At 31.8% G+C, this 19750-nt stretch overlaps 3 protein-coding genes across 4 annotated transcripts; 1 reads left to right on the top strand and 2 right to left on the bottom strand.

Moving 5' to 3' along the window:
- Window positions 1–1028: 1028 nt before the first annotated feature.
- Window positions 1029–3881, bottom strand: LOC140890695 (delta(24)-sterol reductase). 2 transcript variants are annotated; one of them, XM_073298691.1, is made up of 3 exons: window positions 3827–3881; window positions 1910–3159; window positions 1029–1748 (listed from the first exon to the last, which is right to left on the bottom strand). In XM_073298691.1, exons 2-3 carry the CDS (start codon window positions 3155–3157, stop codon window positions 1305–1307), a joined length of 1692 nt encoding a protein of 563 aa, XP_073154792.1. In that variant the 5' UTR covers window positions 3158–3159; window positions 3827–3881; the 3' UTR covers window positions 1029–1304. The 2 variants fall into 2 exon arrangements, with proteins under 2 accessions (XP_073154792.1, XP_073154782.1); XM_073298681.1 differs by lacking the exon at window positions 3827–3881 and having other exon boundaries at window positions 1910–3812.
- Window positions 3882–6827: 2946 nt separating this feature from the next.
- LOC140861219 (protein FAR1-RELATED SEQUENCE 5-like) lies at window positions 6828–9750 on the top strand. The gene is made up of 8 exons (XM_073264221.1): window positions 6828–6861; window positions 6972–7034; window positions 7155–7205; window positions 7299–7431; window positions 7944–8092; window positions 8487–9507; window positions 9625–9685; window positions 9730–9750. Exons 1-8 carry the CDS (start codon window positions 6828–6830, stop codon window positions 9748–9750), a joined length of 1533 nt encoding a protein of 510 aa, XP_073120322.1.
- An 8952-nt stretch (window positions 9751–18702) lies between these two features.
- LOC140861213 (uncharacterized) lies at window positions 18703–19434 on the bottom strand. Its single transcript, XM_073264217.1, has one exon. It carries the CDS (start codon window positions 19432–19434, stop codon window positions 18703–18705), a length of 732 nt encoding a protein of 243 aa, XP_073120318.1.
- Window positions 19435–19750: the final 316 nt, after the last annotated feature.

Below are 19750 nucleotides of genomic sequence, written 5' to 3'. Positions count from 1 at the left end.
TTTGGCTTGCTGGTATAGTTGGGCTTACTGGAAGACTGATTCAGTTTAGCTCCCTAAACTGAATGCATTTTATTTAGATAAACTCAGTTGAGTTGTCTTGACGGATTGATGACTTCAGTTTGGCTCTGGTCAAAGTCAACTTAGTTTAGGTAGCTTGACAGTTTGGCTCGCACTTCAGTTTGGCTCTGTGTTTTGTCTAGTTTACGTCTTCAGTTCGACTTTTGGACAAGAACAGTTTACCTCGATATTTTATCCATATTGTTTTGTCAACACCGAAACTATGCAATATTCCAACACAAGTATCATAGAGTGGAAGATAGTTTGGATTTGAGAAGATGGATTTCAACTTCTTAGCTTCAAATTTCTCGACTTGTTAAACAAAATTAGAGTAAAATTTCAAAGTCACTCTATTAAAAGTTATGAATTTTCAACAATAACTGTAATGAGTTTCAAATACAGATAAATAGGTAGTTAGAAATATGAATAAAAGCTAATCTTAAAGTAATCAATGAATGATTCTACTACTGAATGAATTTGCAAATACAAAACTCTTGTATATATTTACAAAGATTACATCAAAGATTTTGACACACGTCACAACATCTAATAGTCTACTGCAACAAAATAATCGATGCCTTTGTTTTGGAACAATCCTTGGAGTGAGTAAACCGGATGTATTGCTTGAAACATTGCATGGCCTAATTTCTACCAGATTTATCATTCAATGCAATAACTCTCCGAATTAACGATATAACTATAAACCAAGCTAAACAGGTAATTGCACCAGAAATTTCATGCAATAGATTCTCTCAAAAAAGTGTTGATAAAAAGAATCGAACTCATGTTAACATTCTCAAGAAAATGTTGATAAAAAGAATTGAACTCATGTTAACATCCCAACGGACCATTTGTTGTCTCTTTTTTTTTTAATCATAAAAGGTGTTATTGCCACACAATACACTTTTCTTTTCTTTTTGTTTTTACTACAATAACCCAATAATATTCGCAAAAATTATAATTTTTTCCACTTTAAATAAAAATTAAATATTTTTCATTTGAACTCTAACTTGTCTCCTTCAGTCGTTCCACATCCACTCCCTTTATAGGATGAACAAATGACAATTGCACATATTAATAGGTAACTTCAAATTAGCAATAAAAAAACCCATACGCGCAACATCAGTCTACCAAAAAAAAAAAGAACACCATTGCTAGAAGGAAACAAGATGCAGATCAAGAGACACAATACTCGAACAAGAACACGAGAGAGAAACGACCCATAAAAAAAATCCAACCATAGCACGCTAATCAGCCTCAGCATCTGGAGTCTCGAGTGCCGCCTGCTCGGCTTCTTGAACCTCTTTCTCGGTCTTCCTACCTTTCTTAGACTTGTAATACACACTCATGAATGTACCGATGGCAGCGTACTTTCTCCTGCAATGCTCGTAAAGATCAGCATCGAACATTCTCCAGAAATTCTTCTCGCTGAGCTCAGAAACAGCGTACTGTGGCTGGAATCCATGGTTTTCAATTAGCCAGTCTTCCATTTTACGGACTGCCTCAGATCCATCGAATTGCTCACCTCTTAGGACAGGTCCAGGAGCATAGTAGACTCCAACATCAGTATACATCTGCGCATAATGTGTGTCGCCTTGCCTCTGATGTAGCTCAAATCCGGGTTCTGGATACACCATTGTTTTAACAGGGAGTTTGTACAGTCTGTGGGGGCAGAGCCAGAGGGGATACAACTGAACAATTGAAGCGTTAGTAACTAAGAAGTCAAAGCTCACTTGTGATGAAGTGATGCAAAAAAAAAAAATGACAACACGAAACACCAATATAAGTCCTCCATTTAAAGGTATCATAACACGCAAAAAAAAAAAAAAAGAACAAAAAAAAGAGAGCATACCTCCATCTCACGATGTACCCACTCCAAAGCATCTCCAACCTTATAAAGGGGAACAAGCATATCCTGGATGACATGCATTTCATGGTAATAGTTCCTAATGGCTTCACCTTGAGTAGCCTTCAGAAGAGAAACCTTGGGTGGCATCATCCAACCGAGCAGATATCTAAACCAACACTGATCAGCGAACGGGAGGATGAGCTTCCCCTCCCAGTATAAACACCTTGTATGCCTGTGGTAATACTCCCTTGTAGGGATATACTCCACAAACTCTCCCTTCTTCAATGCCGTCTCGGCATGCTGGTAAAACCATGGCTTGAACCACCAACCAACGCTATTGATTTTATTGCCCTTCTTCTTCGCTTCTTCTTTGGAAGCATATATCCCTGCCATGCACACAGCTTCCGTAGGAGAGTAAACCATGGTCTCGACAAAGTCAGGAACCTTGTCAAGGTTGTCCTGGTCCCCATCCCTTGGTGCAAAGGAATCCATATAAGCTTGTGCAAGCTCCTTCAGATTACCAACTACTGGCGTGTATGTTAGCTTCATGTACTCTTCAATAGGTATAAGTTTAATTTCAGCAGCAACAAGGAGGCCAAGTGTACCCTGAGACCAAGGAATAGCATAGAAAAGATCAGAGTATTCATTGTCCCTTGTGGCTCTAACCAACCGTCCATCAGCCAAAACAATTTCGTAAGCCACAACGGTATCCGAGAATAGGCCATAAAGATGGGAGCTTCCTTCGATTCCATAGCCATTGATCAGACCACCGACAGTCAGATCATCAAGCTCGGCAACAACAGCGAGAGAAAGATTCATCGGGACAGTAACCCGGGAAATCTGACCCATATTAACCAAAGGTTCCACTCTTGCAACCATTCTTTCCTTGTCAATGTCAAGAATGTTTCTGAAAGAAGAGAGGTCAACCTCAAAGTGCCGAGCACGTTTATAGTCCACATTACGCATTCCAACAGCAATCCAAGGTTTCCGGGCTGTGCAGACAAGACCATCTTTCTTCGGGTTCCTCTCCTTGAGGCGTTTTACAACCTTCGCAACATTTTCATCGTGCTCCTGCTGGCGCTTCTTGAAGGATTTGCATTCCGACCTCACATCCCCAAGATATGTGAGGAAGTACAAGGTGAAGGAGATAGGAAGAACAACAAAGATAACAATTATCCATCGGAATTTGACAAAGTAGTCCACCCAAACCTTCTTTCTCTTGGGGCGCAGTGGGGCCTCAAGATCCGACATCGCTAAAAATAAAGAGGTGTACATCAATAAATAGAAACACATACAAATATAAGAAACCATCACATCCGCAATGATCCATTTTCATAGGCTGATAAATAAACATAAACAGCCGAGCAAAATACCCAAAAAACTCCAACGGAAACATCAACATGCATATAACAGCAAAAGCAGCAAACCATAACTCAAATAAAGTAAAAGCCAAAGAATCCTGCCAAGAACAAAAGCATATATATATACGCAAGTTACTTAAATTTTCAGGCACCTAATAAAATATTCGACCTAAGACAGATCAATGGCGGCCCCAAACATTCAGTATGAACTATATTTCTCAAAATTAACACAGAGAAACACACAAACCTCGACGGTATTTCAATTGAAGCACAAAAACTAGATCTAAAACACAAACTACAGTAAAACAAACTTCAAGAAATCAATTCAACGCAACCGGATCTGCTAAATGAAGGTAAAATCAAACCTTGCATTAGAAATTCAAAGGCTTGAAAGCCCAAAAGGCCAAAATCAACCACAAACTTTAATAAACTTAAAAAGAACAAAAAAACAGTACAGAAACCATTATCCCGAATCAAAGCTCAAGATCATTGCGGCAAACAAAATTTATACAGAATCAAGAATGTTCAATAGAAAAGAAGAGCAATAGAAGAGGAGTACCTGTGCAGAGAGTGGACTGTAGAGTGACTGTTAGGAACAAATTCTAGCTTCTTGGGCGAAAGATACCCCAATTTATATTATATATTTTACATTATTATTATTTTGAAAACATTCATATTATTATTATTGTTTTTTTTTTTTGAGAAATTCATATTATTATTGTTGGGAATACAAGAGACTATCTTCAAAGGATATATATATATGTTATAAATTTCTTCTATATATTACACTTATTACAATTATATATTAATTTCTCAGTATATATATGGATATTTTACGGCAAGTTGTATTATTTATAATTAATTTCTTTTCAACTCAAAAATAAAAAAAAAAAGTGTACAATCAAATTAAAAATTTATGTCTTTCAAAAAAAAGTTAAAAATTTATGTTGAAATGAGAATTAGACGTAAATCGAGCACTTTTAGCATTCTCTTACTATTTTATCTTATTAATGAAAGCAGAGACCCTCTAATTAATTAACTTTCAATTAACTGGTGAAACTTGATTTCAAATTATCATTATCTCATAACTTAATTTTCAATAAAACCAAAATTATTGGGCAAAATAGTCATTTTATACGGTTTCCTCTTTTCTAGCCATTAAAAGCTCACTTGTGCCCTTTGATATTATTTTATTTACAAAAATGACACTCATTTTATAAGATATATATATATATATTGTGAATATTTGTTAGAAAAACGTTATATTTTCATTATTTTTTAATTTTACAATTTATTATTTATTTTCTTCGTTAAAAAAACGAAATGTACGACACGCAACGCGTGCAGCGAAATACTAGTAAAAATTAGAGCTCAAAGCTTTTCGCAAGTGATAAATTTTGGGAAGTATTTTACAACATAGAGTGAATAATTTTTTTTTAAATTGGTACATTTCAAACTAATATGAATAAATAATTTTAAATTCAAATTCTAACAAAATAAATAAATCGAATACATTCATATTTAAATTGAAATTCAATAATTTAAAATTTGAAATATGGGTTTTGTATATTTTAAAATTATTGTCTTTCACGGGAGATGCATGTATATATACATAATAATTTTTCATAAAATCTTTTGTGAGACCGTCTCACGTGTTAATTTTATGAAATGAATCTCATACTCGTCTCGACTAGTGAAAAATATTATTTTTATGACATAAGTATTAATTTTACTATATATATAAATCGGGTCAATCTGTATTTCGTAAGACATTCTTAGAAGAAACTTATCCATTCTTGTATGTTAATTAATTTCACATTACTTTTTATATGATAGGATTAATTAAATATTAAAAAATTTAGATAAATATAAAATAATATTTAGTAATTTTTAAAAAATAGATAAGATGTGATAATTATAAATAAACTATAAATATATAATTATTTAAATATTCAAAATTTTAGATAAAGATAAAAAAAATTCAAAATTTTAAAGAATGGATAAGATATTAAAATTATAAATAAATTAGGAGTTAATAAATTTAAATCCTTTAACTTTATTAACATTAGTGTCTCTTATACACGGGATCGATGCACATGAACTTGCTTCTTTTGCTATTTTTTTTTTTCTTTTGTTTGAAAATCAAAATTCTTTTCCTTTTGGTTGGTAAATTTTATAATGGACAATCTCATTCATTCTTTTATAAGATTGCAAGTTTATTGTAAAAAAATTTAAAAATATTTTGTGATAATAAGTTTTTATTTAATTTAAAATTAAAATATAATTTATTAAGATATTATACTTTTAAATAAGATACATATTTATTAAAAAAATTCACCTAAACTTTACCAAAGACTCTATGGTTTAATTATATTAATTAATGATAAATAATCATATAGTATATTGTATATATATATATATATACATATTTAATTCATAATTTAAAATTTGAACATAGATATGTTGTATATATCTATATTATTATATAAAATATGAGGACACTATAATAACTGTCTTGATGACATCAAATTTAATTATTTTATAATTACTTTTTTTTCTATCAACTACCCACTAAATTTCTTTTACTCTTTCATATTTTAATTTTTAAAAAATATATAAATATAAAAATAAAATTTACACACGCAAAGCGTGTGCATTTTTCGCAGTATATTTTAAAATATTGAAAAAAATTTGACAAAAGAAAGCGACAATTAAAGAAAACAGAGAAGTGGATGGGGTCACATCCTATATTTAAAAATGGCAAATACTTGTATAAGACTGTCCTACGGGTCAGGTTCGTGCAACGGATCCGGGTCGGATTAACCCATTTTTTAACCCGTGAGATTTTGAGTCTTCACTCTATTTTCTCCTAATTTTTCGCATTGGCCCAATTGTTCTTGAGCTTCCGCATTGGCCTACTTTCAATCGATCTATTTTGAATTGGGAGAAAATTTCACTCGACAAGATCGCTGCGATCTCCGCTCAATCCCTTCCATTCATCTGTCCCAGCTTCTCAATCGCTTACATTGAAAACAAAGATCGTGAAGATTTCTGCTATATTGAGGTATAAATTTCTTGTTTCAAAAAATTCTGAAATCGACAAGATCCAACAGAAATCTGATCTCACTTGTGTATGGAGTTGATGATTTTGTTTCTGTTGCCTTCTAGATTGTTTTAAAGCAACTCAAGCAAGAAGATTCAACCACTTCAAGCTCTAAGCCAAAAAATTATTCTTTGCTGCAACAGGTTCGAACCATGTTTGTTTCCTTAACCAAGAACACACAATTGGGTTCTTTTATTGAATAGATAGTTATCACGCATTCTTCTCGGAGGCATTCCATATATTTTAACTCTGTTCTGTTAAAACACATTATTCTGCGATACATTCCAATCCATATATGTTTACTATGTTTTGTTAAAGCACCTCTGATTGATTGAGCATTTTCATTTGTATCCTTTGTTTTTGATGAGTTGATTTTGTTAATGTATTTAAGACACATTATTTATCTTTTAACTAGCAGGGGTATTAGAGTTTTGCTGTTGGATAATTAAAATCGGATATGGAGAATGAATCTGAAACTCATATTCAGGAAGGTAATTTTTTTCCAAAGCATCGTTTTATATTAGTTTCCACACATATTGCACTAAAAATATTACCTTTTATATTATATTTTACTGCTATTTTTTTTATTTTGTTATTATAGGTCAGAATTTAAATTCTATTGTCGTTGCTTCTAGCGATAAAAATGAGACAGACATAAATAAAGGTAAGGTTGACATAACTTACGAAGTGTATTATGCTTATCATAAAAAAATAAGAAAGATTTTCATTTTAGTTGTTTCTTGTAATAATATTTGACACTTGTTTGAATTTATTGTAAATGAAGAAGTTGATTTGGCAGCTAATAGTGAACAAAATATGATACCAGCCAGTGAAGGTAACATTTCTAAAATAAATTAGAAATATTTGGTTCTGGTCAAAATGTATTAGTTTTTATTAATGCTAGATATATGTTTTGAAATTATTACAGATGACAATGCATGTTCTATTGATATAACTGGATCTCTGATTAGTTTGACGAGAAAAACAATTGATGAAATGTATCAATTGCATTCTAACTATGCAAGGGCCATTGGTTTTAGAGTTCGTAAATCAACCACCAGGTACTCTAACAATCAAGAAGTTGTAATAGAGAAATTTTGTGTGTTCTTGTTGTGGAACGAAGAAATTAGAAGCTTCAAATTTAGATAACTTAAGTGGTGGATCAGTGGGAAAGATAGGAAAAAGATCTTGTCTGACACGAACAGGATATAAAGCTTCATTAAGGGTTAAATTGAATGACGAATGCCTTTATGAAGTTGTGTCCCATGTGATGATACATAATCATCCATTCACTAGGATAGCATGGAGTCATCATCATCGATCATAGAGGAGAATTTCAAATGTGAAGGATAAAGCTATTGAAGATATGATATCTTCTGGGATGAGAGCTACTGATTCTTATCGTTATATGGTACATGAAGTTGAGGGATAGGAAAACGTTGGTCATACTTTGACGGATCACATGAATTTTGTGAACCGTTGGAAAATGAATGCAATAGAGGGAGGAGATGCACAGAAAGTAATTGAAATGTTACAACAAGAAGATGCTAAAGAGAATGACTTTTTTTTTCAGAGTCAAATTAGATGATGATGGGAGATTGTGTAATGTATTTTGGAAGGACTCGATGATGAAAGAGGATTATGACATATTTGGTGATGTCATGGTTTTTGACACAACTTATCGCATTAATAAGTACAATTTGATTTGTGCTCCTTTCGTGGGTATCAATCATCATTAGAAAAATGTGATGTTTGGTTGTGCATTTTTATCTGACGAGAAGGTCGAATCATTTCAATGGCTCTTTGAAGTTTTTAAAAAATCGATGGTAGGGAAATGTCCTGTCAGTTTGTTCACCGACCAAGATCAAAAAATTTCAAATGCAATAGAAAAGGTCAATAAATTTTGAAATATATTTGTTGAATTTTTATTTTGATGTAGGTTTTTGATGTGAATAACTCATGTGAATATAACAAGTATTTCTTATTTTGAAGTAGGTTTTTCCGGAAACAAGACATAGGTAGCGCCTTTGGCACCTTCATCAAAATGCTGTAAGTAGGTTTGCAAAGTTGAAAAGTCAAAATTCTTTTATAGATGCATTTAAAAAATGCTTGTCAGGTTGTGTTGATGAAAATGAATTTGAAAGTTGTTGGAGTTCTATGATTTCAGACTACAAACTAGAGAATCATCCTTGGTTTAATCGTTTGTATGGATTAAAGGAAAAATGGTGCACTGCATTGAGCAAGGATTTATTCTCTGCTGGAATTCTGTATTCCCAAAGAAGTGAAAGCACTAACCATGCCATTGGATTCAGTGCAAAGAAAAACACAAGCTTGACTGACTTTTTTGGAATTTTCAAGGAAATGTTAAAGAATTGGAGGAACAAAGAACAAAAAGATGAATTCCAATGTTCAAGATCAATACCTGAATCAGCCTTACCATTTACTGGGATGTTGAAGCATGCTTCTGAGGTATACACATTGACACTTTTTAGAGATTTTGAGGCTGAATTTTTTAAATCAATCTCTAGTTCTTCTATTCTTATTCTAGTTGAAGACGGAATGATGGTTTATAATGTTTCATCACACGATAATGACGGGCTATCTCATCGTGTCATATTTGATTGTTTGAGCAATCTAATCACGTGCTCTTGCAAGAAATTTGAAGAGTATGGCTTATTGTGCTATCATTGCTTAAGGGTCCTTCATATAAATTCGATAGTTACCATACCAGAGTCTTATATTATGAAAAGATGGACAAAGTTTGCTAAATCAGAAATTTGGGACAAGTTCAATAGTACAGTTGGGAGGTCAGAGAAGGTTGGGGATTGCATCCCTTGGCGTCATGAAATGGCACGCAAGTATTATAATTTGGTGTTGCAATGTCAAGAAAATAAGGAGGCTTGGATGATTGTTGAAGAAGGATACAATAGAGATTCTGTAGCTGTTAATGCTCTGATGAGTTCATTGACTATTACAGAGCAGTCAGATACTTCCATTCATTCAAATTCTTTTCATATTGTTCAAGATCCTACTCGTTCTGTTACAAAAGGAAGAATTCAAAAGATAAAAGGACACTTTCAGAAAAAACAAGAAGAAGATAACGGATGCTTCAAATTCAATTCAAGCAAAGGAATTTGGTTCCAAGACTCCAAATATTCATTTATTATAGTGAGATTTTATTGGTCATGTACTTTCTTTTATAATATGAATTTTTTTCGATTGTAAATGTTGAATTCTACTTATCTATCTTGCAGGGAGCGTGAGAAGTTCTTGAGACTTGTCAACAAAGAGTTGATTATTCCATTGATTTTTCAGGTAGACGCTTTATATGTTTTGCTTTCCTTTGGCTAATGTTACAGCACATTAGGATGTTCTTGTAGTTGACATGTCTTATCTGGTTTTATGTTTATCTTAACAATAAATTGCTATGGTGCTGAACATTTGGATCTTGTGCAAAGATTCTGGTTTTCACAAAAATTACTTATCAATGCTTGGTGCTTCTATCACTACATTCTTTGTATTTGATTTTTACTGTTTATTTCTGACAAGTTTCAGCACCAGAAACACCCTTGTAAAAGTCCTTATGCATTCCAAGCAGGATTCCCATGAAGAGTCATAACAGTAGAGTGGTTAGCAGAAGTGCAGCTAATTGATGTAGTGTGTTCATTGGAGAACTACATAGATAGATTTTTTCAACTGATATATCATGTGGCAAACAGAGTATTCTTTCAATTTTTTTTGAGAAATCTGAGGATTCAATAAGTTAATGAGATCTTTTGAGCATTTAGCTGTACTGGATGAAGAAAGAAAATATATTAAATCCCTTGATATATATTTTTGGATATTTTTCATGATTTTAAGGATTGTTTGTCTGCATACCTGTGATGATCGCTTAACTTCCACAAAACAATGTATTTTTATTAAATTTAATCCCTTATTTTTCATCAAGAACTCAGTGTGCAATGTATTTTTTATTAAAAAAATAATTTTTTTGAATAAATAACTAATACTTTTTTTAAAAAAATAAAAACTTTTTGAAGGAAAACTGATTTTTTTTTTCATATTACCATAATTTAGAAGTATTAGTTTTAAGAAAAAAAAAACTAATACTTCTAATAAAAATATTAATACTTTTCAAACAAAAGTTAATACTTTTGATCTAAAAAGATATATGTTTATTATTAATATTAATAGCATGGAATTATTATTTCTATGAAGAGAGAAATTATTAAAATGTCATTAAGTCGCCAAGAATCTATTTTTTTCGAATAAGAGCACAATATGAAGAAATTTTTATTTATAAATGTTGCTCTAAAAAAAATTATTTATAACTATTTCCTGAACCTTATTGATTTTTTTCTTGAAAAGTGTGAATTGTTTTTAGGTACTGTTTGCAAACCTCTAAAAATTAGTGATTATGAATTTTTTTTCTTAACAATTTGTCAAAAAAAAATCCATAATTTTGAATAAAATCTATACAAGGATGTGTATTGATTTTACCTTAATAAATCGTAATTAAGAGCACTTAACAATTTAAGAACCGAGACCAAATTATAATGCAACATATAATTTTGAATAAAATCAATACATGAATGTGTAAAATCCCCCTTTGTGGATGGGAAGATGCAACATATAATTTAAAATAAAATCAATACAATAATGTGAAAAAACTTCTTTAAGGAAAACTGATTTTTTGTCATATTATCATAATTTAGAAGTATTACTTTTAAGAAAAAAACTAATACTTCTGATTAAAATATTAATACTTTTCAAACAAAAATTAATACTTTTGATCGAAAAAGATATATGCTTATTATTAATATTAATAGCATGGAATTATTATTTCTATCCAGAGAGAAATTATTATTTTTCGAATAAGAGAACTATATGAAGAAATTTTTATTTATAAATATTGCTCTAAAAATTATTTATAACTATTTTCTGAACCATATTGATTTATTTTTTGAAAAGTGAATTGTTTTTAGGTAGTGTTTGCAAACCTCTAAAAATTAGTGATTATGAATTTTTTTTCTTAACAATTTGTCAAAAAAAAAAATCCATAATTTTGAATAAAATCTATACAAGGATGTGTATTGATTTTACATTAATAAATCATAATTAAGAGCACTTAACAATTTAAGAACCGGGACCAAATTATAATGCAACATATAATTTTGAATAAAATCAATACATGAATGTGTAAAATCCCCCTTTGTGGATGGGAAGATGCAGCATATAATTTTAAATAAAATCAATATAATAATGTGAGAAATCCCCCCTTTGTGAATGGGAAGATGCCACTGCAAAAGCAAGAGACATTACTGCAAATTAACATAATATATTTAACACAACACCATTTATTATCTAACTAAGCCATGTAAGAAAAACACTTGATGAAACTTCATTTGAATTAAAATAAAAGTAATTGAGTACTAAAATACTTCAAACTCAAACAACTAAGCTAACTAACTTGCGAATGGATATTAAATTAGACATAAATCTAAACTGATCGAAATGAAATCTGTTCCACAAGGAAGGGGCTTAATCAAAATAGTCATAAAAATAAACTAGTTCATTTCTTTTGTTTCTTTCTCCTCCTATTTTCTGCTCCATCTCTCTTCAAATCTGAAATCTTGGCTTGAAGTTCAGGCTTTTTTTAGTAGAAATCAAACACTTTGCTCAGCACCTCCAGCCTCAAATTATTTACCTTGCTAAACACAATGGTTGCACAGATTTCAAAAACTGGAAATACACGTTTCAAAACAGAGACATGAATTTTAAAAAAAAGAGTAAAAGGTACCATAACAAGGTATAAAAAGATATCAATAAGAACATAATCATTTATCCAACATCCCATACAATATCAAGATTAATATAGCGCATAAGATGACGGTCAATATCCTCGAAGAAAATTCTAGAAACTCAAATCCAACTGGTATGTCCCTATAGGTGTGATATTCAATCAATTCTTTGAACTACACACACATAAGATATTTGTAGAACCTCGAGAGAAGGTTAAAAAATATATAAAAATATGTAGGGGTTCACAGGCTTTTCTCCACAACCCACAAAGTAGTAGGCCACCAATATATTTGGGCACTGGCAATAGCAAATTATCTTAATCTTAAACAATAAATACATGATGAACAATAGATAGGCAGGAGAAACAAAAATATGACAACAAAGCCATCAAGATTTGTCAATCACGACAAAAAGTACAGTCGCATCGAAGAAGCCCTAGAAATTATGGGGAAAGGAGAAAGAACATAGGGCTTACGATCACGACCACCGCGAACTAGTTCATTTCTTTTGTTTCTTCCTCCTCCTATTTTTTGCTCCATCACTCTTCAAATTTGAAATCTTAGCTTGAAGTTCAGGCTTTTTTTTTGTAGAAATCAAACACTTTGCTCAGCACCTCCAGCCTCAAATTATTTTCCTTTCTAAGCACAATGGTTGCATAGATTTTAGCTCTAATTACTCGTCTTACAGCAGCCTAGAGTCAATAAAACAAAAAAACAATTAATTATAACTCAGGATTTATAAAGAGAAATTTATTCTACAATCTTATTCAAAATTACATACCTTTGACAAATCTGGAGATGAGTATACTATACCCTCAAAATACTTCATACGATGCATCAAGTACACATCATCATCAACATCTCTCTTTCTTGTTTGCCAACTTAAAGCAACATTTTCAAACTCATACATCAAAACCTCATCAGCTTTCACATGATTTTTTTCTTTCAAAAACTTGGACATTTGATTATGCTACAAATTGGAAACATATAAGACAATGAAAATGTAAAAGAGATATTTTAGATTTATTAAAATTATATTAGATACTTTACCACTATTTGGGCAGCATGAAAGAAAGAATTTTCATCATCCTTATACTTCCTGTTATCCAAATATTGAATTTTTCCTTGGTCCAAGTTCATAGCAACAGCAGCAAAGTGATCATCTAAATGGAGTGGTACAAAAATCTATGTTTCAAAAAATAATATAACTTCTAATTAGTGAAACATTATTATTTAATTATAATAAATTTCAAATAAAATTTAATTCTTTTTACCATGTCTACAGAGCTCAAATCACCACCATGTTCACTCAACCATGAACTCCAAATATTTCTCATAGTAGCTTCATTGGTTTGCAAATCAAAATCATCATGAAGCAGCTTATGTAAATAAGTCTATTGGAAAGAAAAAAAAAACTATAAGATTAACAATAACATATTAAAATCAAGAATCAAATTACAAATATTAAAAACTTACAGAATGTGCGAGGTTGAAACAAAAACGCATATGCTGCGTGTTTTTTGTTTTTTCTTCTTGATTGTTTGAGAGACACCATGAATCAATGATATAAACATATACGTTTGAAAAACTCAATGAAATGATGTCCTTCCTTTGAATAGGACACATAAGATGATGGTGAAACAAAATCTCCCTAATTGTAGCAGAAAGAAGAAAATCAAATCATCAAAAGAGAGACAAACTGAATTCATATATAAAATATAATATGAATTATGGTTCATAAACACTTACTTTTCATTCAAAGCTTCATCAACAAAGAAACACTAATCGATGTTCTCTTTGTGTTTTTGATCCATATCAAAGACAATGTCCTTGTTTTCCTTCATGAAGTCCGAAAAATATCCCATTTCTTCATCAAGCTGCCAATAATTATTTGATAAAATAGGTTCACTTACTTCTTGGTTAGACAAGACATCATTAGACCTCTCTTCATTATTTTCTACAAGGACATTTCTTTGTTCCGGTGTCAAAAGATCAAAAGAAGGAAACTCTTCCGCCAAATTTTTCATAACCAAAAAGTTATCAACCACATCATCTATATACTTCTGAATTTTAGGCTCACAAAAGAACTTCTGACTCTCCGATAAATCAGGAGAAGCTGCAGCACGTTTCTCTTCCATTTTTTTCTTCATTTTCAACAAACTTTTCATGTGATGATTGGACACTACAGAGATGTCTCTCTTAAACAACAACAGTGTTTCATGTACATCCTAAAATTATGAGATAAATTAAAAAAATATAATGATTAGTGACTTTAGACATCGTAAAAATAAATACTATTAAAGAATATAGACATAGTAACTTACATCTTCTGCCGTCTTCTGTATATCTGAATCAGTAGGTTCGCTATCAGGCAGCTTATATCTGATAAACCTTGAAGATTCATGCATTGCATCAAAACTTACTTCATTCTTTTCTACACTTTGATTTTCTTCTTCTTCATATTTTTCTCCCACCCTTGTCCTATCATTCAAACCAACTGGATAGATCCCGACAACCCATTCCCCTTGTCCATAATCCCCAGCTTCTGTCTTTTCTCTAATTCTTGTTAGGATCCTCTCAGATGTCCAATGTTGAATCAAAGGTGGCATACATGGTTCAGCAATGCCATGCCACTTCTGCTTATGGAAGTATATAATTTGCAACAATAACACACACCCACTAACATTCTTCACATTTAAATTGAAATTATATTTTTTCACAGCTTTACAAAGCTTTTTTAGGACATAACTACACCAATCATACTTTGATATCTTATCAACTTCAACTAACGATTTTAAAGTACTAAGATCAATCAAACGATTTGAAGTTGGAGTTAAAAATGATGAAAAACTATAAATAACAAATAGTATTTTGAAATCATTTCCTCCATCTATCAACTTTGTGAGAAAAAGGTCCTTCAAAGAACTCAATGTTGAGTTGGAGTCAATATCATAGTCATTTTTAATTTTTCCAACAAACAAAGAGTAGTTTCATCACAAACCAACTTTAACTCATTCCCATCATTTCTTGACAGTAGAAAAACATCCCTGACATCGTCTTAAGTTATGACAAAGATTTTGTTGTTGTTAGCTGTAAACATTTGACTAGCTCCATTGAAGTTTTTCACCAACCATCTCAACATCGTAGTTGGTAAAGATGTAACACGCAGATGGAGCAAGCCACCAAAACCAATGCTTCTAACTGCCTGCTTTTGTTGTTCATTCAATTGTTTCACAAGTCTACACAGACCTTGTGGTCTACATTGGGTAACGAACCCTCTAACTTCACTACAAAAAATAAAATATATATGTATATATGAAATAACGCCAAAATAAAATTTAATTGCATGTTGCATTAACATCAAAAAAAATTTAAAACATGATGATTTGATCTAGACAGTCATTTGCAGCAGCATGGACAGATGCTTGCAAAGTTCAAGGATCAGTGATGAAGTAAAGTTGGTGCATGCAATGAAGTGGATTCAATTCACAAAACTTAACAGAATAACAATAAAAGGTCTAGGTATTATAGATGGACATGGCTCTGTCTGGTGACACAGTGGCCAATACATAACTTTCTTGATAATATATACAATTAATTTATTAGGCTATCTAGGATTACTCAATTTCTTCTTTCTAAATTCGTACAATTAATTTATTAGGCTAATCACAAAAGTTATCACAGAAAAATTAATATTATTCACATAAGCTCTAATACGTTTCACATTAAAACCATTCCACAAATAATCATTAGAACCAACAAATTTCACAGGAAAGCCAATACATTTTATCACATTAGCATACATTAATTAGAACTAATACTTTACACAACACAACTAATATTTTTCATTGAAAATTTAATACTTTTAACATAAAACTAATAACAAAAACTAATTTTTTTCAACAAAGAAGTAACTCACATTAAAAACTTATAATTTTATCATAAAAACTAATACTTTTTAAAAACATTCTAATACTTTTGAAAAGAAAACAAATACTTTTTTATGTCAAATATACCAGCACATTCAGAATCATATATGAAAGAAAGTTATAAGGAAAATCACAAAAAGTTATCACATAAAAATTAATATTTTTCACATAAACTCTAATACTTTTCACATTAAAACCATTCCACAAATAATCATTAGAACCAACAAATTTCACAAGAAAGCCAATACATTTTGTCACATTAGCATACATTAATTAGAACTAATACTTTACACAACACAACTAATATTTTTCATTGAAAATTTAATACTTTTAACATAAAACTAATAACAAAAACTAATTTTTTTCAACAAAGAAGTAACTCACATTAAAAACTTATAATTTTATCATAAAAACTAATACTTTTTAAAAAAATTCTAATACTTTTGAAAAGAAAACAAATACTTTATTATGTCGAATTAGCACACTTAAAAAGAAAGAATTTTAAACATAAAACACTAATACTTTTGATCACAAAAGTAACACATTTCACAGAAAAACTAATACAAAATTATATAAGAAAAGACTAACCATATTTCCTTGTTCGTCTCTTTTTCTGTTTCAACATTGTAAAGCTGTTTTTCTATATGTTTCTCCTTTCCCTTCTTAAATTTTTCAGCAGGCTTCCCAGAAGTTCCCTCAATAATCTGTGGGGAAATAGCCCTTTTCTTTCGAGCAGAAAAACTACACCTGACAAAGAATGCATTTTTCAAATTGTTTCCAGGATAACAGCAAACAATGTTTTTATCCAATTATTCAATTAACTGAAAAAGATACAAATTATTTATTCCAAATATCATCACAAAACATTTATCCATCCCAAAGAACTTGTTATTCATTTTCACCATGCATAGGGATAATGGCAATAGAAACATATCGCCATTCAAAAAATGAATTATGAGGATCCAATCTGCAGTAACTAATACTTTTCAAAAAAATTATAATACTTTTGAAAGGAAAACAAATACTTTTTTTGTCAAATTAGTACACTTTAGTAAAAAGAGTGTTTAACAGAAAAAACTAATACTTTTGATCACAAAAGTAACACATTTCACAGAAAAACTAATACAAAATTATATAAGAAAAGACTAACCATATTTCTTTGTTCTTCTCTTTTTCTGCTTCAACATTGTCAAGCTGTTATTCTATATGTTTCTCATTTCCCTTCTTAATTTTTTCAGCAGGCTTGCCAGAAGTTTCGTCAATAATCTGCAGGGAAATAGCCTTCTGCTTTTGAGCTTTCTTTTTCTCTCTCATACTTGCAGCAGCCTAGGAAATTTTCAATCATTTTTAACAGTAAAAAAAGAATAATAATAATGACCAGCCAAAAAGAATAGAGGATTTAAAGTATCTGTATGACATATCTAAACACTAGGAAGTGCTACTACCTTCATAATTATGGAAGGAAATATAGAATTGAATTTCGAAATTGATTTCTGAGTTCGCTGACACATTAAAAAATCAAATTTAAAATTCTAAACACTTCAACAAGATGTGAATATTTCAATGTAAAGAACTACTCCAAGAGTGGCATTGAACGAACCACTTCAATCTTTATGCTCAACATTGAGGACTGAATCACCAAAGGTGGGAGTATTTCATGGAGGTCAATGAACCCAAAACCAGTTGAAAACGTCTTCACATAAGTTGGGTTCCACCAATCAAATGATAATGCGTACACGTAAAAGCAAGATTTATACGAGCTCCTACAGTGTATCTCACCCATTTATCCAATAATAATTAAGCTTACAAAAAGCTGTAGCATAAATGAAGACCCAAAATGAATCATGACCAAAGAACCCAAAATTGGGTCAAAACTGAAAAACAAAGCCGATATATTCACACACTGAGAGGCTCAAGGAACACAAAATTGGGCATTTGAGGCTCTAGAAGTTCAAAATAATTGAGGATTGATGTCATGAAAACACATACCTCGACTTTGAATCAGTGGATCTGAGAGGCTTTCGAGTCCCGAGTCCTCAATGCCGAATTTGAAAATTAAGAACCCTAATTTTGTACGAAAATTAGGGATGAAACTAGAAATCTTGCACGTGGAAGATTTAAACGTGATATTAAAGAAAAATTGAAATGAAAGAAAGATTAAGATGCGAGAGGAAAAGAATTGAGAACGAAGATTACCTTTCTTCTCTTCAAGCAAGGCGACGGAATTCGAAAGTGACGCGGAAGTGAGAATCCCTAATATTCTGAAGATCCGAATAGACTTACGGGTTATTTGAATTATAAATGGACTGACCCGTTTCACGGATTAGATCCGTGAAACAGTTGCACATGAGTGTTACTCTTTAAAAATTCTCCGCGGTCGGGTTGGTGAGAAAGGCTTCCCACACGTGGTTGGAATCGCTGTCGTCAGATCTATACACGTGTGCCATTATCTATAACAAAAAAAATGATAATAATATTATTTTTTTCAAAAAAAAAAAAAGTACTTTGTGATTTGTGTCTTTCCCATTTGCTCAATTCGATCAAAGTCTTTAACGTGGAGTTTTTTTTTTTTTTTTTTTAACTAAAAAGGAGTATTTCATAGCTAATAATCCACAGAAATTACATCACTAATCAACAAAGACGAAGGAGTAATCCTTCCTTCACAACCAGACATAGAACCAGCCGCTTTTGCCAGAGCATGAGCCGCATGATTCGTTGATCTACGAGCAAAAGAAAAAACACAAGATTGTAAGTCTAACGCTAAGACTCTACAATCTTCCAAAATCAAACCCAGGCTAGAAGCATCCCCCGATGAATGAATAAGAGCATTAATAACCACAAGAGCATTCGATTCGACAATCACACTCGAGAACTCAAAATCCTTGATCCAACTCAAAGCCTCACGAATACCCAGTGCTTCTGCTGTAGACGGAGAGAAAGAGCCCGGAAGAACACCATGAATAGAAGCTGAAACCAAACCAAGGTGATCCCGAACAATACAACCAAATCCCATCCTCGGTGGGTTCTCAAATAAAGCGGCATCGACGTTGCATTTATGAGAATGAGAAGGTGGTTTTAACCAATTATTTTCCGCCAAAGGCACTTGTAGACGAATCGATAATGAGTGTCTCTGATGCACTAACATCCACTGAGCATGTAAATCCATTGCCGTTTGAAGAATCAAAGCTGGTGATTTATGTTTCGCATTCCAAACCACTTCGTTTCTATTAAGCCAAATATTCCATAACACTACCGCCGCCACATCTAAGTTCTCCCCAGAACAATGCAATACCAGATTATTCCACCAATCACCAAAGGAACCTGGGATCCCCATAAATATTCCATGAGGAGTGAGATTCCAAACACTACGAGCAAAAGGTCAAGACACCAAGGCATGAAGATCATCATCTGATTCATGACGACAAATGGGACACCACTCTACAACATCCACTCGATGACGTTTTAACGCCACCATCATTGGGAGACACGATGTAAGGGATCTCCAAATAAAATTACGAACTTTAGCAGGGACCTTCAATTTCCAGATCAACAACCAGTTTACCCCTGTGCTACCAACAGAGGGAATATGGGGTGAGTCAACAATTTATAACCACTCTTCACAGTATAATGGCCCTTACTATCATCTCCCC

The sequence above is a fragment of the Henckelia pumila genome, chromosome 1 (assembly GCF_033568475.1).
Source record: "Henckelia pumila isolate YLH828 chromosome 1, ASM3356847v2, whole genome shotgun sequence".
Taxonomy (NCBI): Eukaryota; Viridiplantae; Streptophyta; class Magnoliopsida; order Lamiales; family Gesneriaceae; genus Henckelia; species Henckelia pumila.
This window is presented reverse-complemented; position numbering and strand designations above follow the sequence as displayed.

Coding starts and splice junctions, on each gene's coding strand:
- LOC140861213 (XM_073264217.1), bottom strand. CDS start 19,434: ATGGGGATCCCAGGTTCCTTTGGTGATTGGTGGAATAATCTGGTATTG.
- LOC140861219 (XM_073264221.1), top strand. CDS start 6,828: ATGGAGAATGAATCTGAAACTCATATTCAGGAAG. Junction 7,206..7,298: donor TATGATACCAGCCAGTGAAG/GTAACATTTCTA, acceptor AAATTATTACAG/ATGACAATGCATGTTCTATT. Junction 7,432..7,943: donor GTTCGTAAATCAACCACCAG/GTACTCTAACAA, acceptor TTTTTTTTTCAG/AGTCAAATTAGATGATGATG.
- LOC140890695 (XM_073298681.1), bottom strand. CDS start 3,217: ATGGTTTCTTATATTTGTATGTGTTTCTATTTATTGATGTACACCTCT. Junction 1,749..1,909: donor GGGTACATCGTGAGATGGAG/GTATGCTCTCTT, acceptor TCAATTGTTCAG/TTGTATCCCCTCTGGCTCTG.